Below are 24,596 nucleotides of genomic sequence, written 5' to 3'. Positions count from 1 at the left end.
GTCCTTTTGTTTTCTTCTTCTTCTTCTTCTTTTTTTTTTTTTTCACTAACCATTTTACAAGCTTATTTGAAATACCAGAGAGCTGGCTATTCATGGTTGAGCAGTGCTACAAGGATTTTGTTTAAACTGCGATACCGCACATACCCCCAAAATGCGGACTAGCCATTTCTGGGCTACGAGGTAAGTGCCTCCCTCCTCTTGCTTTGTCTGTTGTGCCCACACCTGCTGTGGCCTGTGCGGCAGGGCCCCTGGCACGGCGGCGGAGGCACAGCCCCAGCGGGCCTGGGAGGCCAGTGCTGGCCTTGCGCCCGGTCTCCTCCTGGCTTCTCCAAAGGCAGCGTCCTTAGGCAGACACCCACCTCCCTGGGCTTGGGCCCCGGCCTCCCAGGAAACCGCTTTCCATCCGAACGCAAGTGCTTTGTTTTGTTTCTGTTTGTTTCTTACCCCACTGCTTGTTGGTTTTCGGTCCATTTCAGTAACATCCATCACCTCCTGGTGTGTGTGTGCGTGTGCACGTGTGTCACAGTGTGTCTGTCTCTGTGTGTGTTTCCTGACGACCGTGAGGCTTGCTGTGCAAACGCGGCTCTGTGCCTGGGGCCAGCCTCTGGTCCCTCCCCCTGTGCCAGCCCTGGGTGGCTCACCTGCCCCAGGCTTCTGGAGCGTGGGTGTGGCTTGCAGGAACCTCTGGTTCCAGCCAGAGTCCACGCATTCGAGGATGTAGAATCCTAGGTAAGGCCAGAGCTCTGGCGTGGAAGCAGATGTGTGGAGGAAGGGGGTCACGGGGAAGCCTGCAGGACGAGGGACCAGGAAGGCAAGTTTGTGAGCCAGCACTGGCGACAGAGAAAGAGGGAAGGAGATGTTAAGAACTGGTAAAAGGGAAGCATAGGGGTGGGAGAGCTGTCAGAAACACCTGTCCGAACCAATCAGAGCCCCATCATCTCTGCTACCCAAGTGCCTGAAGTCCATCATGAATAAGACTTTTTTCCCTGTTAATTTGTTTATTCTAAAATGACTTTTATGTCCCTGTTACCATCACATGTCTTCCATTGGGCCGTGTAGGTATTAGAGGGTTCAGTGTGGAATAGTCCTTCACTTTTTTCTAGGGAGAAATGTCCAGCATTGTTTTGTGTTCCAATAAATGGTGCAGCGAAGGGAAGGCTTGTCTGTGACCTTGTTGTGAGAGATGATATGACTGCGAATGGCCATGAGTGAGGGTGTGTGGGTGCATAAGCAGATGGTGGGTTAGTCGATGCCTGGTGTGACAGTGACCCGAGGATTCATGAGGACACCGTTGCTCTGCCCAGACAGCTGCAGAGCCAGGGGGAGCATGGATGCTCAGTCCAGCTGAAGACAATTTCTTATCTTTGGTTCCTCTGATCACCTGTCCTAAAGGTGGTTCAGTGAACCACAGGCTCAATCCAATAGCCATTGCTGTCTCAGGTTGTAGAGTTTGTGAGTCAAACGCCCCCCTGCCCCAAGCCCCTCCAGTCTGCAAAAGTGACAGTCCTCCTCATGATCACAGTTCACAAGTAGCCTTAGAAAGACAAAGCAAACCAAAAAGACATGTTTACAAATCTGAGCAGGTCTATGGTCTATAGGCCCTTGAGGGCAGTGTGGCCAAGGTGGGTGCAAGGAGGAGGTGTGATGAACACGCTTCCGAGGCATTTCCTTGAAGTGGCCATGGGACTGGAGGTCTAGACTGGCTGGATTTCAGCGTGTCATGGTCCTCTCCCCCAGTAGGGAACTGCCTGCTGTTCTCGAATTCTAGGTGGTGGGGTCAGTAGAACTTGATGACTTTTCTCAAGGGGGAAACATACTCTTTCATGGATGGCGATGTCATAATTTCCAGTAACCAAGTTAGCCCTGTGTTATGAGACTCTTCTGTTTTCTGGGGAAGGCATGCATGATGACCACATGGGTAGAATTATCCCTTCCCTGAATCTCCAAGACTTCCCAATCAGATGGCTTCAGTTCCTGCTCTAGTGGCTGGATATAGTGTTTTCATGTTTCAAAACCTGAAAAACAACACATGGCTAAGTAATTAATTATCACATTTCACAGATGGGCTTCCCTGAGTCTTTTAAGTTGCAGGTTCAAATGGTGCTAAAGCTACATTTATAAGTCATGGAGTAAAAGACTATTATGTTGCATTACAATAATGTTTTTCTTCTAAACATTTTTTCATTTTGTTGTTTGTAGAAAGAGTTTCATTTCTTTGGTGAAATTCGAACATTTCCTGTTAGATAATGATACTAGCACATCTTCACCTGGGTTCTGTTGGGACTTGAGGCTATGACTATAGTTTATATTGAGTACACAGCCTAGAAGATGAAGTTGTGTCATAATCTTGACAGATAAATTCTGAAAGTGCAGTGGATCCCAAAGGAAACATTAAAAATAGAAAATTTTGGTCTCCTTGAAGGATAATTCTAATTACACTTTTGGCTACCTCTGTTCTAGAAGTGGCTTTGAATGTGATTTGTCACTGTACATTTAATAAGCATGAGGAAGCTCTTCCTTTCTGTGTGATGAAATATTACGTGACATAGCGAGGGACATAGGGTCAAATGTCAGTGGCACACACGGTGTCACCAGGGACAAGTACACAGACCCTCAAAGGAAGCCCCCAAATGTGGGTATGGCCTGCTGAGAAGTGGGATGAGCTGCTTCTCCCTATGCCAGGGGTGCCACATGGCTGATGGACAGATTGCCCATGGGAGGTGGAGTGTGAGCGCAGAAGTAAGTTGTAGGCATGTGCGTGCTTGTGCTACATAGAGTGCAGTCTGTCTGAGCAGGATCAGAACTGGTCCACGTTCTCTGCTCCCCATGGAATGGTTCTCAAGGGCACACAGATGTACTGTGGTTTCTGGCCCTGTGGAATTCATCTGGTCTCCTTCTGTTCAGACCCACTGTGGTGTCCCCTTCTATATGCAGGGGAAGGGCTTGAGCTCCTGGATCCGTGTGTCGGGAGGAGCTCGGCACCCGGTGTCCTCTGGCCTCTGTGGTCTGAATGAGTGTGCAGTTCTCATCTGTCCATCCATCTTCATTAAAGCCAGCCTTCTCTCCGACCCTCTGTGGAGGGTCGGAGAGAAGCTGGCCATCAGGCTACCTTTTTGTTTTCCTCACCACCCACCCCCTCATGTGCCATAATCCACTTCAGTTTGACTCCACATTTGCTCTCCCTCCATTATTGCTGCATCGAGTGACCTGCAAGTTTCTGCCAAGAGCAAGTAAATAAAGGAACACAGCTCTGCAGCCTTGAAAACGCTCAGTCCCCTTCCCATCAAATAGCAATGCCCCATCAGACTTTCCAGATGAGGACTTCTATGCAAGATGGAAACATGAATTAGTCCAGTGTCTCATGGATCAAGAAAAAAAAGATCCCAAAGTGGGAAAAGTTTTGTTCATTTCTTTTTCTTTCAACATTCAAGGATTTCCTTTATGCAAAAGATACCTCTGGTGAAATCCAAGGAGACTCTATCCCCCACTCATCCCAGATGGGAGCCTGCCTATCTTTAATGACAGGAAGCCTTTAGAGGGATAGTCTTTTTCTCACCTGTATGGAGGTTGGGTTTAAGGAGGTCACCATTATTTCTAGCTTGTAGAGCTAGGTGGTTAGGTTTTATGTTAAAGCCTGCACCCCAGCCGACCGATGGCGATGCAGGTGGTCGAGTGGAAGGGTGGGTGGTGTACAGGAATCCAGTGACTCTTCGTCCCTGGTGTGCCCTGATGCAGCCACCCTGGGGAGGCTCCGTATAGAAGCAGAAGAAAACACCTCACAGACGTTTAATCTGTGGAGCATCAGACGCTTGTTACTTAGTTACCTTAAAAAGTGGCAAGGTGTTTTTCATTTTTAAAAGCATGAGTCCATTTAAAGCCATAAAAAGAGGCTGCTTTTTTTCTTTTTTAATCTAAGAAGAGAACAGATGCTAACAGATGAGATTTCACTGGCTGATTCATTTGTTTCAGATGCTTGAACGGATGCTTTAGAATTTTCCACCTGAGCTACAGCACCAAGCTCGTTAGTCGGAAGGCGTTTGTGGCTAAGGCCTTGAAAGGGAAAAGTCTCAAGTGGGCTTATTTCTACTGAACCAGCATTTCGGGAGAAATGCAGGAAAGAGCAAACCCAAGGCCCCAGGGAGACCCCTTCCAAGCAAAGCACTCCTCCAGAAGGCGGAAGCGGGGCCGTGGCTCATCTGCAGAGCCATGGCCTCCTGGCGCGGACGCTGCTCACGGTGGCTCTTTTTCATGGAAGGGAACGTGCAAAAGGCTTAACAGTTTTCCCTTCCAAGCAGAGACTCAGAGAAAGGGAGAGAGAGAGAGAGAGAGCAAGAGAGAGAGAGAGCGAGAGAGAGCAAAGGTGGGGGGCAGCCGCCCCACAGAGAAATGAAATGAACACAACTTCCTGATGCTGGCCAGTAAAAAATAACATAATAAAAAGATGAAGCAGACCTGCCTAAGGTGGGCAGCTGACTTCGTTCCAAAGTCCTGCATCCCTAGTTTGCCCGAACTCCCAAAGACTGGCAGGCCCCTTGGCTCTGAGCTGAGAGTTCCTTTTATATGCCAGTCCGCCACGAATACTGACCCTCCGGCCCCCACTCTCTGCAGCGACCCAGTTGAGAATGCAGCGGGAAGTGGGCAGGCCAGGAAGCTCAGACACGCCATTTAAACTAACACACACGCCCGCATGCCAAAACCAGTCCAGGTAACACCTCAGGTTCCATCTAACGTGTCCACGGGAGATCCCACCACACCCAAACCTCATCCAACATTGTCCGTCTTTAATTCGTGCTCAAGCCAGTCTGGGGATGCCTCTTTGGAAGCAGTGTGGTCTAGTTTCAAGGACACTGGGAGTCAGGGAACCTGGGTTCTAGTCCCAGCTCCAGCGTTTACTTGCTGCGTGACCTTGGGCAAGACACTTAACCTCTCTGTGCCTCAGTTTCCCCCATCTGTAAAATGGGGGTAATAATGTCGACCTACCTCACAGGGCTGTTGTGAGGAATAGCTAAGTGATTGTAAAGCACTTTGAACGTATAATTGCTTATTATTAAGACTACAACAATAATAATATCATATGCCTGTTTACTACCAGAACTTTAAGAAATTCTTGTTTTTCTTTGATCTCTGTTCTGTTCTGTACTGTAGTTACCCACCGAGAAAGAAAATTCTACCCTTTTTAAAGATACCTGGGAAATGTGTAAAGATGTATACAGAGGTACCTCTACAGGTTGTGTTTTCACATCTTACAAATGGTAGACTTTTACCGGAGAAGTTGCTTCATGAGGGAGTCTGAAATTCTCAGCCGATTCCAAGCAGTGGTTGAGGAGCCTGCACATCCAGTGCTGAGCCCAAGATACCCAGAGGAGCCAACCAGAGTTTTAGGACCAATATTCAAAAGTAACTGGAGTGTGAAAACTTGAAGTTTCTTAAGTGTTGCCAGAAAAGACGGCTTTTAAGCCCCTTTTGCCTGCCTTCGTCAGTGCAGCCTGAAGGCTTTGTACATGTGCGCATGTGCATGAGGGTGTGTGTGGAAAGCACTGGAGACAGCCAGGAGCATGTGGGGAGGCCCTGGCCCTGGCTCATTCAAGAGCAGACCTAAGTAGGAAAGTGGTATCAGCCGTTGGGAAGAGCAGTGTTAGTGGAAGTCCTACAGGCCCATCCTGGGCACAGCTGGCAGGGTCCCTCCCAGCCCTGAGGTCTCTTCCAGCGATGTCTTTTGTACTGTGACCTTTGCCCTCAGTGGCTTGTGTTACCACGGGTCTGGCCGGCCTGCACTTCAGTAGATTCCCTGGCTTCACTTAACGGAAACAGACCTGGCCCCTGGTTCTGTTCCCAGTGTGTAAGTTGCTGTAAGTCTAGGAGCCCGTGGTGGGTTTTCTGGATTCTCACGGAGTCCATGGGGCTCAGAGCAGGTCTGACATCATGCAGCACCAAGGGCAGTGATATGGGATGGGTTTGAAAGCTGGCCAACACACTCTAGTGTGGCTGCACCTCTTGTGAAGATGTTGAAGCCTGCCTGTACATGCTGCTTAACAGCTGTGGCCCCCTTGCCAACATCCAGCCCCTCTCCAGATCCCTCTGTGATCCAGCAACTAAAAGGCTAAATGCCTGGGATAGCAGGTGCTTCTGGGATCTTGCTCTGGTTGGAAGGCCTACTCTGTCCTGATCGAGTAGTGCTTGGAACATACCAGTTATTAAGAATTGGTATATCATTCCTGAAAGGAGGCAGGTCAGCCCTGTGGGTACAGGTGCAGAGCTAATTCACGATCAGGTTTCCAACCCACCCCAATGTTGAGTTTATTCAACAATAAAGGGCAGCGTGTGCTTGCCCCAGTCTCAGAGGGCCAGGGTGACCAGCTGACTTCTAGATGGAGTCTCCACAGGGTAAAGTCTTGGCAGAACAGCCCCAAGCAATGGGCATGGCAGGTGTTTCCATATGCCTTTCTGCAGTCCTTCCAAATAAGGAAAAACTGGAAAACGGTGAACTTTCTAGGTGGGTGTAGGGAATGGTTTCAATGAAATGAGAGACTCTGGCCCTGCAGCGGCCTGGCTGTGTTTCTGAGTGACGGTGCTGGCCATGGCTGCTAGCCAAGGGCAGTTCATGGAAACAGCCAGAAGTCATGAGATCTGCCTCTGACTTCCAACTCAAAAGGGAAACAGGGCTTCCCTGAAACTTGGCGTACAGTCAGACAGCAGACACTTCTGTCCTTTCTCCTAAAGCCTTGCCAGGAGAGTATAGCTTAGAGCCTAGAAAAGTTATAAGAGACAACTCAAGTTTATTACCTGAGAATCTCCACAGACTCAGCAAACTTGGTACCCAACACCAGAATCCATGGTGCTAGACTCTTACGCTCCTGGATGGAAGACACAATGCAGGCCAGTATCCATCATGGGGAAACAGATGTAAGAAATACCAGGCTCTTCATAATTACACTGTAGTGTGACCTTGACCATAAATGTGTAGGATTATTGGGTACTGGATTCTCAACTTTTTCTGAAAGGCAGATCTTTTTCCTCTGACAGTAATAATTATTATTTTCAAAAGTCTTTGAGAAGATAGAATTACTGAAAAGTTAAGGCGGGTTATATTATGTAGTAGCAGAAGGTCTTAATTATTGTGTTACTGAATGATGCCAACCCGATGCCCTGCATTAGCCCTAATGTGCCAGTTTTCCATGGGAAGGAGCTTGTTAACACCTGCTAACGGTTCCAGGGCTGGGTAGGTACCTGCATAGATTCATTCTCCGTGGCATGCCTCAGACCTGGGAGGTGACTATTTGGGCTAATGGGAGCGTGTGTCATTATAAGCCACTGAAGGCAACTCATTGACAAGTGCCAGAGGCCAGCTCACAGAAGCCAGTGGAAGGAAATTTCTTCCAAAAGTGGAGAAAGTCACCAGGATCCGAGGAATCATAGACGAAGTGAAGGGGCCAGTGCCTGAGGAAAGGTTGGCGCTGCCTGTCTGGGGCTGAGTTATCAGCTGTTATCAAACTTCTGCGTCTCTTTTATGTTCTCAAAAATTATTGAGGACCCTCGTATATCAGTATTTACATTAGAAATTAAAAGTGAGAAACTTTTAAAATACAGAATCTACATGTACAAAAATAGAAAATGACATCATCACAGGTCATGTAGCCTTTGAACAACCCCACTGTGCCCTGAGAGAATGCGTGTATGAGGCAAAGAAGATACTAGTTTTGTGCAAATACTGAAGGTGTCCCCAGAACTTTGAGAACTGCTACTCCAGGGAAATGGATCCCACGTCCCTCCTAAAGAAAAAAGGTGCTGGAGCCTTTTTATGTTCTCCCTGGTGAGGGAGCCTCCTGCGAAGAGCACTGCCCCTACCTGAACTTCTCTGTCCCTCCTAGGTGCCACCCCAGAGTCTCAGCCCACTCCCCTCGACACAGAGCTGCCTGTGCATCTTCCTGTGTCCAGCTAGGTTCAGACTGAGAGTTGAACCCCACATCTCACTGCCGGTGCTGACCTAGAGGAAAGATGGTCTGAATTAGTGTGTGATAGACAGGGTTTTTAAAGATCACCACTCCTCAGAGTGGCACAGCTGAGATGAGGATGTGTGCCAAGTATAGGGTCAGCTTTCATGACACCTTGTGGTCACTTATCATTTCCATGTTGACTTAGGGATACAAGAGCTCTTAGTTGGAAGGAGGTTAACCTTGAGGTCACATGTGGGGTCACAGTTATAAGTGAGTGCACGATTCAGGCTTGATCCCAGCCCTCTTTCCCGTAGACTCAACGACGTCTTGGCGGTGGTCAGGGTGAGGCCAGCAGGGCTTCATGGGAACCAGAGACCTGGGGACCTGAGTGCTAGCTGAGCCTTCACTCTGTAGGGCAGACCATTCAACCAAATGGGGGATAATCCTGGCCTCCCAGGATGTAGTGGGATAAAGGATGTGAGATCATTAGGACAGGCACAAAGTTGCTAACAGAATAGAGGTCATGATTTAAGGCATCTACTGAGCTTAAATTTAAATAGTACTCTGTTAATCGGGAAACTAGCAGGAATTTCTGATTCTGGTGTTAAACTTCAACCAAGAATCAAGGTTGCTCAGATAGCTCTGCGAGATCATGTGTAGGGAAATGTCATAGGTTCCTTTAGATAATTAAAAAAGTCCTTAATCTTTCAAAGTGGTGGTCACAAACCCGATGCGTACTGCCGAGCGCAACCGCAAGAGGAGCTTTACGCAGTGACCTCACGGCTAGCTTTTCAGCGTGGGTCAGAGTCACTGTGGGTGGCCCATGGAGTGCGGTGCTCAGGACTCTAACCCCTTCAGATATGACTCAAGAACTGCACATAAGGCCCACAAAGGCCACACGGTCACATTTTTCCCTGGAGGAAAAGGAGGGCAAAAGAAGGGGTGTGCCCATGTGTGTGTGCGGAGGCAGTGGGGGACAGCTGGCTTATTCTGTAAGGATTCAACCTCCAGTTTGTTCTCCTGATGGAACCAGTCGGAAACAGTGCCCTATGATGGGGGGGGGGGGGGCTGCTGAATCCTGGGGGAGGGCCGACCTGAACCTGCCCTTACGGAGGCGAGTGTGCAGGAGCCGCTGCTGGCCGAGCGAGGGCCCTGATGGGGAGCAGGCTGTGCCAGATGGGGGCCCCTTGGCCGGAGGCTGGCAGCCTGGCACTCGCATCCAAGGATGAATGGCCTGGCCGGGTCCGCCCGCAGACTCCCGTGTCTTATCCCCACTGCTGCAGGGTGTTTGCGCGTGCCGTGCAGGGGACAGCTGGCCGCTCCCTGGGGTGTCCCCCAGCTAGCTTAGGAAGGCCGCGGCGCAGCAGCTCTCGCACGCCCAGGTAGGACAGACTTACCCTGAAAGTGGGCAACAGGAAGGAACGTACATGAATGTTCAGAGTTGATGTTAAAATACCATATTTTTACGCTCTTGCTTTAGAGATACTTAGATTTTGTAGTTTGGGGTTTGTTTTGGGGTTTTTTTTTTGGTGACTTAATCATTCTATAGAGTAAATATAAAATTCCAATTAAATGGTGTCTAAAATTTAAAGCAGCAGTCTACAGGCAAAGCGCCAACATTTCTTTTTTTAACAGATATTTATGATGCCATCTAGCATTTAAAAATCAACCAGAAACTAAGCTTGATTCTGTTTAATATTTTATACGATTGGACATCTTAAATCAAAATGTTTCTATTTTATAGCAATTCTCTGTTTATTCAGAACCATACTTCTGTGATGTTAATGGAATGAATTTATACGGCTTTAATTGTGTTGGTTTAAGTGCTAATGACCACATTTCAAATTAAAGTAGTATTTTGCTGATAGAGGTAGACACAGATATGAAAAATGAAAGAATAGATCATTCTACTGATTGTAAAGTCTTTATTTCAAGGGAAAAAAATGTTCTTTTTTTTTTTTTTTTAGGGCTGTGGAAAAAAAGTAATTTTTTTGAGAGTTTAAGATAGTTTTCTGGGATCAGAACTTGTGCCTATGGAAATTTTGGAGCAGCCTAAGCTACCTTTTTAGCTTGATATGTGTGCTAGAAAAATTTCATTATCATGTTTTGTGATATGTAATAAATTCAGGGTGCTGTGTTTAAGCTTCATTTCAGTTCCAGTTTGGGAACCTCTGTTTCCTTCATTCCCATAGCTGGCAGACACCCCACCCCTCGGCACCCCCCCACCCCCCACCCTGTCCTTCCCCTGATCCCATGTGAGAGAGGTCAGTCCCTGACCCTTAGAAGATGTGTTTCTATCTGCGTGGAGCAAGCAAAACATAACCATGATTTCTAAACCTCTGCTTTCGTGTCGAGGAAGAGTGATGCTTTCTATCCTCCTCTGATGTCTCTTTAATGAATATGTTGTCATTATTTGTCCTCGGAAGGGGCCTCTTGAGCCACCTCTCAGTTTTCTCCATGATTTCTGTTGCAAACAAATTCTCTGTCCTGTGTCTGTTCACCACACTCTCCTGATCTTGTGTACCATTGAAGACGTGCTGGAGACCGTTTTTGTTTTTATTACGCAATTCTGTTATATGTGTATTTCAGTGAAATGTCAACCCGCCAACAGAGGATGATGTTAAAAATTATCCAAATAAATAGTTTTCTATTTCTTTTAATCGGACCTAGTCCAAATTGTTGAATGACAGTGAATAGGATCATCTGCTGTGTTTCAAACTCAGGGGTATTCCAAGCCCGTGGTGCCTCGTGACATGGGTTCATATACATAATTTACCTGGGGTGTTGACTTAGTGCTTGTCGCCTGTGTTTACTTTGTGGACACGGCAGCAGGTGTCTCAAACCTGGTCTTTGATTTGGGAGCCTCAGATCTGTGGCCAGCCTTTCCTCCCGGTGATCCAGAACCAGACAATGAAACCCTGGTTTAGCTAATCTTCCCTTGACGACCGAGCTCTGGAAAACACTGTTGGACGCCGCTGGGCTTGACCTTCCTGCACACACCTGAAGCTCTGTGTGAAAGAGCCCTCCCCCACCTGACCTTAGCGCCACCTTCTCGATGTTTCCAAGAGGATGGCAAGTGGGTCCACATCTGAGCAGATGATTCCCCTGGCTCAGGTGTGCCAGATTCGGGGATCCTGAGAGAGGGAAAGCAGGTGTGTGTGCGCATCCGTGAGTGTGTATGTGTATGCATGTGCGCGTGCAGCTTGTGCTGGGGTTAGAGGGACAGGAGAGTGAGAGGCAGCCTCACTGACCATACCATGGACTGTTCTGGACTTGGTCGCAGGACACATGTGTCTTTCCCTGACAAGACCACAGCTTTCCTAGCCAGGAACCCGAGAGCTCTGAATCCCAGTGGCTCTTTCACACCCACCATTTATGAAATGGAAAGCCCCAACCCCTGCCCCTCTAGTCAAAGAATGGATCAAACCAGACCTAGCCTGGTGTACCATTTTTAACAGCATTGTCTCTTATGGAGGAGGCTGTTTTCACAGGAGCCTCTTAGGAAGTTCCTGTAGGATTTTACACTCTAAATTACTTTCACTGCCACTAACAATGGCAGAAGACTGGTTCTGAGCATTCCCACACCAGCGGGACCAGCCCTGTGTGACCCAGCCAAACTGTGGCCACCATCTCCACCCCAACCCTCCCCACTCCCCACTGCTGGGGGTCCCCTGATGCCCCACTTGTAGGCCCATTTGTCCCCCACAGTCTTCCGTGATACAGAGCATTAGCTGCAGGTGCAGCCCTGTACAGCCAGGTTTCAGGCACCCTCCAGTGTGGCTGCTGAGTTGCAGAGGGAGTGCCAGCAAATGAGGGGGTCCTGCCCGGATATGGGACAGGTGGGCTTAGGTCTGGGGGCAGGGAGGAAACGCCACTTTGAGATGTCAGTCCTTTAGTGGAAAAAGATAAAGTAGCTGTACTGTCCCTGTTATTAGTCTTTAGGTCAGCATGGTATTTTTCTTCAAGTTGGTGCTCAAAACATAATTTTCAGAGCCTGCAACTCCACCTCCCCCTGCGTGTAGTGTAAACATCTTTAAAGTTTCCCTAACAAAGTTGGGAATAACAGAAGGGCTTCTCCCAGGGCCTGTTCCAGTGGAACCCGGGACCCAGTGTAAGGAAGGACAACTGTGAGGGCTCAGGCAAAGGAATATGTCTGTGAGGGGTCACCTGGTGGGTCCCACACAGCCCCCAGGGCTGATGAGCCCCTTTCAATGTGTTGTGGTCTTTAAGATGATCCAACTGTTGGCAAGTTCTTGGCCTGATACCAGGCTCCAGGCCAGGGCATCACGGATGGCCACGGAGGCTGGCGCTGCACAGCAGCCCAGGTCTGTGTGTGTGTCGACCCATTCTGTCATGGTCCTGAATGTGCTGGTGATTGCAGTGTGTGGTGTCACTCCCTCGTTCCCATGGCTTTTTTTTTGCAGAACCAGTGGCCCCGAAGGCTGCGGGTCTGCTTTGCCCCCTCACACTTGTACTTAGGTCACAGCTGGTGAGTCCCTGCCACCCTCCCTATAGAATGGCCGGGTTGTGTTCCTTGCCCCCACTGGGGCTCTGGGAAAGGACCCTGCAGGCCACATTCTATAGACTGTCATTTAGATGTGGGCTTGTGCTCTCGGCCACGGCAGACACTGTTCCCTGCAAGTGGGGGTGTGTGAGGAGGAGGAGACTGGGTGGAAGGCCTCAAGCACCCCAGTCTAGGGGACCAGCTTGAACTCCTGACCACACCCTTTAACCCTGGGGCTTCAGGGACCCCCTCAATTACACTCACACGAGCAGTCACTTCCCTGGGTTGCCTTTTGGAGAAACCTTCCCTCCCCACAGCTGAATCAGGCAGGAGCAGAGCCAGGACCCAGGCCGAGCCCAGCACGCCCACGTTGTCTAATCCATTTTGCCATTTTTGTTGATCTAGGCAGGATTAAGGACACTGCATGACATTGGGCCAGAAATCCGGCGTGCTATATCATGTGATTTGCAAGATGACGAGCCGGAGGAAACAAAACGAGAAGAAGAAGAAGATGGATTCAAAGTAATTATTCCACGCCTAGCTACACACTGGCCACTTGGAAATAGCGGGGCAGGACTTCAATTTGGGCAGTTGGTGATCCACAAAAGAACCTGGAGAATGCACGCCAGCTCCCGGGCCTAGAGGGGCTTCTGGACCATGCTCTCCCCACAGCAGACCTTCGGCACCTCTTCTGGGGCCGGGCCTGCTGCTTTCCTGAGCTGGCCCCTCTGTCCCACGCTGGCCGCTTCAGAGGAGCCTGGCCACAGCCGCTCGGCCAGTGTGGCTGAGCATCCTGAGGCCTGCTAGCCGCTGCCCGCCTGTGTTCCCCCCTTCTTCCCTGGGCCAACTCTTTGATCTGCCAGCTGGCCCTCAGCCCCCTCCCAGCCCAGAGGGTGTGCTTCCTGTCCAACCTCAACCGCTGGGGGCTGCCAGCCCGCCCTGCTGGGTGTAAGTCACCTCAACTTGGAGCGACTGGAAGAGCACACTCGTGTGACAGCCGAGAGCTGGCTCCCCACTCAGGGATCGGTAACCTTCCTCATTTCAGGGGGACCGGCTGCCACACAGACACATCCACCCTGATCTGTGAGACACTCAGATTGTTTTACAGGGATCCTACGGAGCTTACCTAGAATTTGTTTTTCGTGTAGAAAAAATTACCTAACAAAGCTAGCCTGCATCAAATACTTGTTAAATTACCTGGTGTTGTCTCCCATTATTTTGCAGAGAAATGGTGCCCTGCTTGGAAACCATGTCAATCATGTTAATAGTGATAGGAGAGACCCCCTTCAGCAGACCAATACCACCCACCGTCCCCTGCATGTCCAAAGGCCTTCAGTTCCACCTGCAAGTGATACTGAGAGACCGCTGTTTCCTCCAGCAGGAAATTCGGGGTGTCATAGCCATCATAACCATAATTCCGTAGGAAAGCAAGCTCCCAGCTCAACAAATGCCAATCTCAATAATGCCAATATGTCCAAAGCTGCCCCTGGAAAGCGGCCCAGCATTGGGAACCTTGAGCATATGTCTGAAAATGGGCATCACTCCTCCCACAAGCATGACCGGGAGCCTCAAAGAAGGTCCAGTATTAAAAGGTAACCTTTAAAATGTGTTTGCACTTGGTGATGTAGTGTCTCCCCAAGGCGTGGCTTTCTCCCCCACCCCCCCGTGCTCTGGCACACACAGGAGACTCTGAGGAGGCATCTGCACGTGAACCTGCAAGTGCCGTGAGCTCATGGGCCTTGTCAGGCACTAGCCAGTGATGAACCCAAAGGATGGAGGGCCACGAGCTATCCTGTGCCCTGCCAGAGGGGCCGCTCCTTAAAACAGCAGTAGTTGCCGTAAACTCTACCTTCCCCAGTGGTGCCAACATACCGTGGGACAGGGGCTGGCAACCTTTGTCTTGTAAAGGGCCAGATGGTAAATATTTTAGGCCCTGGCCACCACACAGGCTCCACTGCAGCGGCCGAGCTCTGCCGTTGGAGAGAGAAAGCAATCCTAGACGGCGTGTGTAAATGTGTGGGGGTGGCTGTGTCCCAATAAAACTTGAAACTTTATTTACAGACACCGCAGTGTGAACTTCATATAAGTCCCACGTGATGAAATGGGACTTTTTTTCTTCCTTTGATTTTTTTTCTTTCTTTGCCATCTTTTAAAAGCGTTAAGAACCGTTCATAGCTCATGGGCAGTATAATGGCCTGTAAACCATAGCTGGCTGCTCTCTGCTCTAGGAACTAGCCTGATATCTGCATTTTAAATTTTATTGGAAATATTTAACTTTTATCTTCTCCCTCCCATGTTATGCCTTTCCTGGATAGAACCCGCTATTATGAAACTTACATTAGGTATGTGCTCATCGCCTGTGTTTGTGTGTTAAATACTCTGTGTTGTAAGTGTAACCGGTTGGCCTCCAAGTGCTGAGGGATGAGAACATCCTTTGAGGCAACAACCTGATAGGGTAGTGGAGCTTGGGGCCGTGGACTCCAGAGGCAGACGTCGTTGCTTTTTGATTTCCTTCTTTCTTTCTCTGTCTTTTTTTCCCTCTCTCTCTTTTTTGAGATTTTATTTATTTTATTTTAGAGAGTGCATGTATGTGAGCAGGGGTGGGGAGGGGTGGGGCAGAGGGAGAGGGAGAGAATCTCAAGCAGACTCCTTGCCGAGTACAGAGCCTGACGCAAGGACTCGCTCTCACAACCCTGAGATCATGACCTGAGCCACTCAGGTGCCCCAGTAGTTGCTTCTTTCTAAGCAAAGGAGCGTTCAGGTCCATATACGCACAGACTTTGTTCTCACCTAAGAGCTAATACTCACACGCCAGCATGCCCACAGGCTAACCCCTACACGCCTCATGACTGTGCAGGGAGAGCCTACTGTATACTCCCCTGGGAGGCTGGCACTGCCTCTGCTGTCTGGGTTCAAGCCTCTTATGGGGGCTTCATAAGAGCATGACCCCAACCTCCTGAAGACCAGGGACTGGGCCTTCTCCGTAGTCTTCTCCATAGTCTTCAACATATGTGCAGTGTATCCTACTCCATATTTGCTGAACAGGGTTGAATTGTAAGAATGATCATTTTCTTGGGGACAGAGAGACTAAGTCTCTTGGCTTAATTAAGTGTAACTAGCTGCTCAGGAGCAACCTGAGAGAGTGGAGAACTTGGAGGGGGCACAGTCATCTCTTTGGAAAGAGTTGATGTCACAGAGCTTAGCTGGTTTTCCTGAGGACTGGAGCCAGGTTAAGGGCTTTCAGGGAGATAGCACGACAGTCTTGCCATGTGGGCACAGCAGGCTTTGGAAAATTGGCAAGTGTCACAGGTGTGAGTCTCCCCTGGGACCCAGGATCCCAGACTCCTCTGTCATATTTCCTGGGCCAGAGGCAGTGGGAAACTGGTAAGGGAGCTCCTTTGTTCCAGATCCTAAAGTCACACGAGCCACAATAGAAGGAACAAGGATCAGAGTAGGTGGCCGGGGAGCCCAGCATTTTCTCTCCAGGACTGCCGATCGCTGCGGCCTCTAGGTCCATTTTCTTGTTCTGTTCCCCAAATCACACCTTCTTCTTTGACTCCATGGCCCTCGGGCAGGGTGGTTTGGCACCAGCATTGTGCAAGGTACTGAGAGATGCACCCTCTCCCAGCACACACACATGCTCACACACACGGCACCACCGCCAGAGGCCTGAAGAGTCCAGTCCCAGGTCCCCCCAGGAGAAGCCAGGGGCACGTGGGGCAGGGGTGCTAGCCACACATCGAGGCCGGCTCAGGAAGCGTCTGCCTGCGTGCTCAGGGGCTCAGGGGCTCGGGGCCTGTGTCGCAACTGCAGATCTGACTCGGGAGATGAGCAGTTCCCAACCATCTGCCGAGAGGATCCGGAGCCCCACGGCTACTTCAGGGACGCCCGCTGCTTGGAGGAGCAGGAGTACTTCAGCGGCGAGGAGGGCTATGAGGATGTGGGCTCTCCGGCGGGGGGCAGGTGAGCAGCGCCGCGGCTCGGGCCGACCTCAGGACGTGGCCGCTTGTCCTGGAAGCGAGGGCCCACCGTGTCCCAGCTGGCCGGCCCCGGGCGGAGAGGCGGGGGGAGGGGCTGCTCTCTCAGGCCAGCTTCTCCCAGGGCCCCGAATCTTCCATGAAGCTGAGGACTGACTGCCTTGCTCTCAGCCAGTCCAGGGTGTCCAGGAATGGTGGGGAGAGGACTGTCGCCGTGGGTCTAAGCTAAGCGACGGGGCTTGCTCGCGAGGCTGGCATGTGCCCCTCACCCTCTCTTTTGGCCTTTTTTGACCGCCAGGCAGAGCTACAACTACTACAACCGATACCCGGGCAGCAGCTGGGACTTCGAGCGGCCCCGAGGCTACCATCACCCCCAAGGCTTCTTGGAGGATGACGACTCGCCCGTTTGCTATGACTCCCGGAGATCTCCAAGGAGACGCCTACTACCTCCCACCCCGACATGTGAGGCCAGATTTTTTGTTTTGGGTGAAGCCTCCCAGAGAACAGTGTGTGCCTCCCCCGGCCCCGGCCCCGAGGAAGCGTGACAGCTGTGATCCTGCTGCATTAGGGACCCTGGTCCTCCAGACCAGATCCCTGGTCGGAGACCCTAGCGGCTTTCCTTTCTGCCTCGTCCGTGTGCCGCGTGATAGAGCTCAAAGCACTTCAGTGGTGGTCTTGACTCTCTGAGAACAGAGAAAGGCAGCGCGTGGTCCCAAACGTGCACAGCGTGTGGCATCTGATAAGGGGCTTTTTGTGCTTGTCTTTGTTTCTTTGAGCCCAGAGTCCCTCTTGCGAGGTAGTCACCATGTGCACCGTGTTGTCGTCAGGCTATCTCCGTGGATGGGGTGACTGACCCTCAGAGGGCAGAAGGGATCGGCCCTGGCACGGAGCTGGACCCCATCCTAGGCCTGTCCCACCAAGCCCCATGCCTCCGAGGTGCACCTGGGAGCTCTTGGTGTCTGTCCATGTCTCCTCAGTCCCCACCAGGAAGTTCCCCTCTCACCCACCCCCTCCACCCCTCGGCTCTCATCTCTGCCAGGCGTCAGCTAGTGCCCTTGCTCACAGGGCAGGTTTTGGGTCAGTGCTCCCACCCGGGGGCTCGAGGAGACCCATCCTGCTAGAGAAGAGGCGGCGGGGGTGGGGTAGCTGTTTCCCACCTGGTTTTCTTAAGCAGGTGGCCTAAGCAGTGCCCCCCAGAGATCTGATTCACCCCCAGTGAGGAACCTGGGCTGGGGTGAGAAACGTAGCAGTGACCTTTGCCAGCTCCTGGCCAAGCAGTTGGATTGTGCACATGTGGGCATTTTGGTGGTGGTTCAAGAACATCCAGTCCTGGTGTTTTGAGGAATGAAGCACATACTCGAGCAGGGCTCTAATCAGTAACCAAAAGTAGCCCAGACACATTGGCTCTGAGTCGGCTAACTCTGTGTGCGATAACCAGTCCAGCTGGATGGCGCCGGGGGCCCCCTGCCTCTCTCCGGCTGTCGCAGGAGACACCATTTCCATAGTTAATATTTAATTCTGCAGCCCCAAACACATGCTGAACAGAGCACTTCTGAGCTCCGTGAATACTGGGTGACACAGGCGAGTGAGGCCAGGCAGAGGCCCCTTGCCCAGGGAGTGCCCCTGCCCCGCCTGGATCTCCCTGTGTCCCCTCCGGTAGCCACGTTAATGCCCACCGTTCAGGGGCACTGCCCTAGTGAAGCAAAGAACCTGAGTGGGCCAGATCAGAGCAGAGAGCGGGCCTCTTTATTTGTAAGGGCAAATAAATTTTATTTGCTTCGCTGCTCATCGGTTCAGACCTTGAGCAGGGAGAAGCTGGAAACCTTCAGCCTGTGTTCTCAGCAAAAATGAGATTACTTCGTCTGCCGGCGTCGGTTGCACACAGCAGATGAGATGATCAGTGTCTACATGGATTTTCAAAACTGCAAGGCACTACTGGAATGAGAGAGATGGTGGTTTCCTCTCCTGGCTCCCAGCCTCTGGCCCCTGCCCTCTGATCCTGAGAGGGTTCTAGAGGGGGTGCCAACGAGGGAGGCCCATCTCCCTTAGGGTATCCCCCTTAGGACACATTGCCCTCCCTGTGTGGTGCAGGGAGGACAGGATGTCTGATGGGGGTAGCAGGTGTCATGCAGCTGTCCATGTCCCACGTAGGCAACTCCAGGAGGAGGAGGAGGAGGCCCAGCACACCCCACAGGGGCACCTCAAGCCCGGGTGGCCAGGGCCGTTGTCTGTTCTCCCCACACTGGGCAGGGCCAGTCAATGGCTCAGCCTGGTCTTCCTACACTTTTAGACTAGAGCTCTCACAGAACCCGATTCCTGTAGCTTCATGTGACTTCTAGGAGGCCTGGGAGGCTCACCCACCCCTATGGTTTTCCAGTACGGGAATTAGGGGTGTGTTTTGCCAAAGCAGGAGAAATGCCCTGGGATCTTAGGAAGCAGAAGCTGAAGAGACCTGGCTCCTGCCTTGCAAACTGTCAGGCCCCAAGCCCTTTCTCCAGCGCCAGCGCCCTCAAGGGTAGACCTGTTCCCAGGGGGAACAGAGCCCCTGGCCTGTGCTTGGGGCCCAGAACTCAGGACCCCCTGGGCCCTGTGTCCTGTGAAGCCACAAACTTTGGATCTCTTGTCATTGCTCAGCCTGTGCACCAGCCTCTATTTCGAGTGGTTGTTAACAGGACAGTTGTGTTCTTTAACATTAGAGGTGTTCTCTGTTTTTGCCTTCAGTGCTGGAGAAGCTGGGTCTTTCCCAACAAAAGAACTCGCTTCTTACCTGGTTCAGTTATAACAAGTCCCTTGAAGCAGGCAGAAGCACGGGAGCAGCAGCAAGATGCCGTGGGCCCCAGAGACTCTTAAGATGCCTTCGGGGTCGGGGCGGGGGGGGGGGGGGCGGCAGCAGGTGTTGTAGGATTCTAGAATGACGTTGTGTTCTTGACCTGAAGTGCTGTGGTCCCCACAATGTGTGTACAGGACCAGGGGTGTCAAGTCAGAGCAGCTGCTCTCTGGAGCCTTTAGCTATGCCCTGTGATAACAGGCATTACTTGTACAAGAAGCCAACTTGCACTTAACTAAAAACACCCCCTCAGTTGGGCAGTTTCTTCAGCCTCCCAAAGTTCTGAGACCTTACTGCCTAATGCTCTTCCTGGGACATATCGCTTGCTTCCTCTCGGGCTCCCTGCTGAGTGTCCAGTGGGCCACCCTGACCCCAGAGCCCTGGGGCCCCCACAGAGCGCTTGTTTCACGACTGCTGGTGTGCTTCACTTCTCAGCGCACCGGAGATCCTCCTTCAACTTTGAGTGCCTGCGCCGGCAGAGCAGCCAGGAGGAGGTCCCGCTGTCCCCCACCTTCCCCCACCGCACAGCCCTGCCACTGCACCTGATGCAGCAACAGGTGAGCCGGCCTGCGTGGCCTTGATACCACGTGCCTGACGGGTACCCTGTGGACCCCGCCTTCCAGACACCCCCTTCCCTTTGGCTGCCAGCAGCAGGAGCAAAAAAAAGGGGAGAACCTTCACAGACACTCTGGCTCCATCCTGTAGCAACCTTGCCAAATAGATACTATCCCGACCCCCTTTTCACAAATGAGCAAATATCAGGGGAGAGGGTAGGTGACATGCCTAAGCTCACACAGGAGGTGTGTGACCGAGTTGACATAGGCATCCTAGGCTGCCAGCTTCCAAAGCTGGGCTCTTGGCTTGGGTGCACACTGTGTTCTCTCTGGGGCATTGACGATGCGGCCTAGTACAATCCCTGACCCAGGGAGTGGTGGTCGCTTGCCTGGTCCTGAATAACCAGTGCTGCCCTTTATTTCCCGAGATGCTGTCCTTTCATTAAAATATGTCTGTGGAGCCCTTTGCGCGCAGGGCCCTCTGGTCACAGGGGTGGGTGAGCCTCCAAATAGGCTGCAAGGAAAGACGGTGGTCCAGGGAGAAGGACCCATCCACAGTGTGACAGGTAGGAGCTCAGGGGCTGGAGCTGCAGCCCATTCACCAGGGGCTTGCCTCAAGGACAAGAATATGGTACTTTTTCTTTCTAAGAAGAGCACATCAGAGATGCCACCCACTGTGTACATGTGTCAGGGGCAGGAAAGCATGCAGGGAACACCCAGTCTGTAAAATTGCAGAGCTAGCTCACCGCCTAGGTAGCTCACCGCCAGCATCCTGAGCATGTGAGCACTAGCTTCCATTTCAGGTGTTCTGTTCCAGGTTTCTCTGCCAATTTTTTACTTTGCTGCCTTCAGTTTTTTTTATTAGCTCTTATTTGTGCCCTGCTTTATCGTGAGAGGGCAAAGCTTGGGAAGACCCAGCCATCAAATGCCACAAACCAAGTAGGCATGGCAGTCTATGTGGGCACGTGCATGAAAACGCCCTTCCCTGTGCTGTCCCGCTGACGAGGACACCTCTGTGCCTGCATTGCCTCCCTCAGGTGGTCGTGGCTTTTGGTTGGGCCACGGGCCATCGTGGCCCTCCGTGCAGAGAGGGAATGCTGGGGCCAATCTGTTGTGGTGCAGCTGTAGGTGGGGGAAGCAGGGCTTGTGCCCAGAGCTTCAGAGCAGACCAGATGCCTGCTGGTGTGATGAATTGCACTAGAGTCAAGAGAACCAGCTGTGTTCCTTCTGAGGGCTGGGAATGTCTCGTTTGCCCCGAATGTACTGTATTTGAACCTAGAGTGAACGGGGTGGTATGTTCCTACACCACAAGGTAAAGAAATGTCTTCACTAATTCTCCACTGCTTGATGGCAGTTTGACAAATTAGCAGCTGATTCCTGCTTAGGAACAGTCCTAAGAAGTGCATTATGGATTTGGGAAAACCAAAACTAGTCTGCCAGAAAGCCAGATTTCACTGCCTGTGTCCTCTTGAAGTCCCTGTACAAGGCTGCCCCTCTGCAGCCATGTCTCCTGCTTGGTCTGCGTGAGGAGGCCTGGGGTTTGCTCCTGAGGACTTCTGACCCCGCCACCTCTCATCTCTCCCCAGATCATGGCAGTTGCGGGCCTGGATTCCAGTAAAGCCCAGAAGTACTCGCCGAGCCACTCAACCCGGTCGTGGGCCACCCCTCCAGCGACCCCTCCGTACCGAGACTGGACGCCATGCTACGCGCCCCTGATCCAGGTGGAGCGGCCAGAGGCCCTGGACCAGGTCAACGGCAGCCTTCCATCCCTGCACCGAAGCTCATGGTACACGGACGAGCCCGGCATCTCATACCGAACTTTCACACCAGCCAGCCTGACTGTCCCCAGCAGCTTCCGCAACAAAAACAGTGACAAGCAGAGGAGTGCAGACAGCTTGGTGGAGGCAGTGAGTATGCTCCACTCCACCCCAAGGATGCCAGGATGGGCAGGCTCTGGCATAGCAGAGGGGGACCTGCAGGGGCAGTGGAAGTTCTGAGGCTGGGGGGGCTCTGGGGCCCAAGTGTGCCCCTTTTCCTCTGGACAGCGCCCATTCCTTGGATACAAAGATGGTACTTACAGCATGAGTATAAAAATACTGCCACTGCCAGTTCTCATAAAGGAGCTGCACCTAGGATTGCAGGTGCCGGGCCTGCAAATACTACTAGTTCCTACTGAGATTTCCCCCAGTGGGGCCCACTCTTGTTGGGCCACATGTAGTGTTGGAACTCTGTGATGTTTCAAAGCCATTTACATTTAACTGTCATGTGTGAGGTCTAGCAGACACGATTGGCTGAGTCCCAGAAGTACATTGTGCGGTTTGTGCTTCAGGCGGTTCCTGTGCGCTTCTCCCTGCAAAGCCTTCTAACACTTTTATGCCGTTCATTTTTTGTCCTGTACAGGTCCTGATATCCGAAGGCTTAGGACGGTATGCAAGGGACCCAAAATTTGTATCGGCAACAAAACACGAAATCGCCGATGCCTGTGACCTGACCATCGATGAGATGGAGAGTGCAGCCAGCAACCTGCTCAATGGGACTGTGCATCCCCGGGCTAACGGGGGCGTGGGCCCTGTCTCACACCGGCAGGACTATGAGCTCCAGGACTTTGGGCCGGGCTACAGCGATGAGGAGCCTGACCTTGGAAGAGATGAGGAGGACCTGGCAGATGAAATGATATGCATCACCACCCTGTAGCCCCCAGGGAGGGGCAGACTGGCTCTGGCCTCAGGTGGGGCGCCGGAGGGCCAGGAAAAAAGTGCCTCATAGTTAGGAAAGTTTAGGCACTAGTGTGGAGTCCGTATTCAATTAGACTTTTGTACAAGTGATGTCATGCCTCAAGGAAGCCATAAACCTGGTAGGGAACAGCCGTGCACCCGTGCCCAGCCCCAGCTGTGGGAAGCAGCAGGTCCAGCCTTCCTGGGGAGGACCCGAGAGGACGAGGACGTGGGACAAGCCCGGCCCACTCGTCCAGGGCACCCCTGGGGCACTCGCCCGCGCCCACCCACCTGCTGGCACGGTGGGAAGGTCAAGGTGATGACGATCACCACACCTGTGTCATTACCTCAGCCATCGGTCTAGCATATCAGACATTCACTGGGCCCAGCATATCCATTTTTAAACCCATCCCCCCAAATACACTGCTTCCTGGTTTCTGTTTAGCCGTTTTGAAATGCAGTGTGTGAGTCAGGACCCACCTACCAGCCGTCATCTGGAGAGGGGAGCAGGACCTCATACATGAGGTTTTCTGTTCTGTGACCCCAGTTTACAAGAGAGTGTCACTCAGTCGGTTTTGGACTGGCAGCTTAAGGGCAACTGTAAACTGGAATAATCATGCACTCGCAACCAGGTAAACTTAGATACGCTAGTTTGTTTAAAAATTATAGATTTACTGTACATGACTTGTAATATACTATAATTTGTATTTGTAAAGAGATGGTCTATATTTTGTAATTATTGTACCGTATTTGAACTGCAGCAATATCCATGGGTCCTAATAATTGTAGTTCCCCACTGAAACCTAGAAATTACTAGCATTTTTACTCGGGCTGTACAGAAGTAGAAGAAATAGAGCCAATTCTCATTCATTCAGTGAAAATCTTTTGGGGGTGAAATTTTAAGTTCAAAAGAACTTGACATTAGATTTTTTTCTAAAATATTTTGAGTCACTCTGAATCTACCTTTACAACAAGATATACCAGATGTTTAACAGCCTTTGCTCTGAGCAAGAGTTCTAGGATTTGATAGTGTACCTTTGGTCCACCATGGGTTACAACTGTCTTTTCTCTCACTAGCCCTCCGAGAAGCTCATTGCATAGGTCGAGCTGGTTACTCTGACCCTGTGGCATTCACAATGGCACCTCAGCTACCCCCACAAGACATTTTCGCATCTCTGGTGTAGAAATTATCACACAGGTGAATGAAGTTCCTCTGCCCTTGCTCCCTGAGGACGGACGCTGCTGCTTGTCATAAATCGGGGTGCTGGGGAAAGGGGGTGGAGGAGCACAGAGATGCTCTGCAGGATGGGAACGTCGGGTCTGTCCAAGTTGTACTGTTGCCTTTTTACAAAACACTGCTGTACTGTGTGTTCTCTTTGAGGGCTTTTATATGCAACTGAATGAGGGCTGAAGTTTTCATTAGAACGTACTCACACTCCGATTGTACTTCCTGATGAAAACCCACTTTTGGACCGTTAGACCCACCAAGGCTTCCTTTTCTGTTCAAAGAATCATGCCGACTTTGTCAATTTACCTTGGCAGGGATTCCCTGCGGTCAAAAAAAGATAATTAGCAGTTTTGGGTTCAAAATTTTTAAATATTACCTGGGCAACCTGTTAATGTTTTGGGTTTTTTTGTTTTTGTTTTTTGTAAATAACAAGACTTTGTTATGAAGACCTTACAAACCTCTTCTTAAGACATTCTTACTCCAGATCCAGGCAAAAACACTTCAAGGTTTGTAAATGACTATTTCCTGACGTAAATTTTTTTTAATTAAAATGCAAAATGTTCTTCAGAATATAACTGTGTAATAATTTTACTGCATTAGGGAGCTCTTGTTGCAAAGAGCTGGTGGGGGCCGGTGAGGGCAGTCCTGGGACTCTGAGCAGTTCTCGTACCCTGATGGCTCCCTCCTTGATGCCCGTGGCTAAGTCAGCACCAGCTGCAGAGAGCACGGTTTCTCCTCAAGGGCTAAGCCACTGTTCCCATCCTTTCTGCTGGGTATTGTTCTTCCTGTGTGGCTTCTCAGCAGCAGCCCAAATTGCCTCCACCACGATGGGGTTTTCTGGTGCAGGCCACCCTCTTT

At 51.1% G+C, this 24,596-nt stretch overlaps 1 protein-coding gene across 12 annotated transcripts in view; it reads left to right on the top strand.

Moving 5' to 3' along the window:
* CACNA1D (calcium voltage-gated channel subunit alpha1 D) overlaps positions 1–24,308 on the top strand; it is a 300,511-nt gene extending 276,203 nt beyond the window's left edge. For 7 of the 12 annotated variants that reach the window (XM_025986349.2, XM_072720756.1, XM_025986336.2 and 4 more), the window contains 8 exons: positions 12,844–12,960; positions 13,663–14,030; positions 14,754–14,780; positions 16,252–16,401; positions 16,714–16,877; positions 19,678–19,799; positions 21,383–21,703; positions 22,197–24,308. In XM_025986349.2, the coding sequence (XP_025842134.1) occupies positions 12,844–12,960; positions 13,663–14,030; positions 14,754–14,780; positions 16,252–16,401; positions 16,714–16,877; positions 19,678–19,799; positions 21,383–21,703; positions 22,197–22,490 (1,563 nt within the window). In that variant the 3' untranslated portion in view covers positions 22,491–24,308. The remainder of the gene's footprint in view (positions 1–12,843; positions 12,961–13,662; positions 14,031–14,753; positions 14,781–16,251; positions 16,402–16,713; positions 16,878–19,677; positions 19,800–21,382; positions 21,704–22,196) is intronic. The other 5 variants (XM_072720761.1, XM_072720759.1, XM_072720757.1 and 2 more) reach the window with 1 other exon arrangement.
* The last annotated feature ends 288 nt before the right edge of the window (positions 24,309–24,596 follow it).

This window comes from Vulpes vulpes, chromosome 9 (assembly GCF_048418805.1).
Source record: "Vulpes vulpes isolate BD-2025 chromosome 9, VulVul3, whole genome shotgun sequence".
NCBI lineage: Eukaryota > Metazoa > Chordata > Mammalia > Carnivora > Canidae > Vulpes > Vulpes vulpes.
Note: the sequence above shows the minus strand (reverse complement) of the source record. Positions and strands in the feature narration are given on the sequence as shown.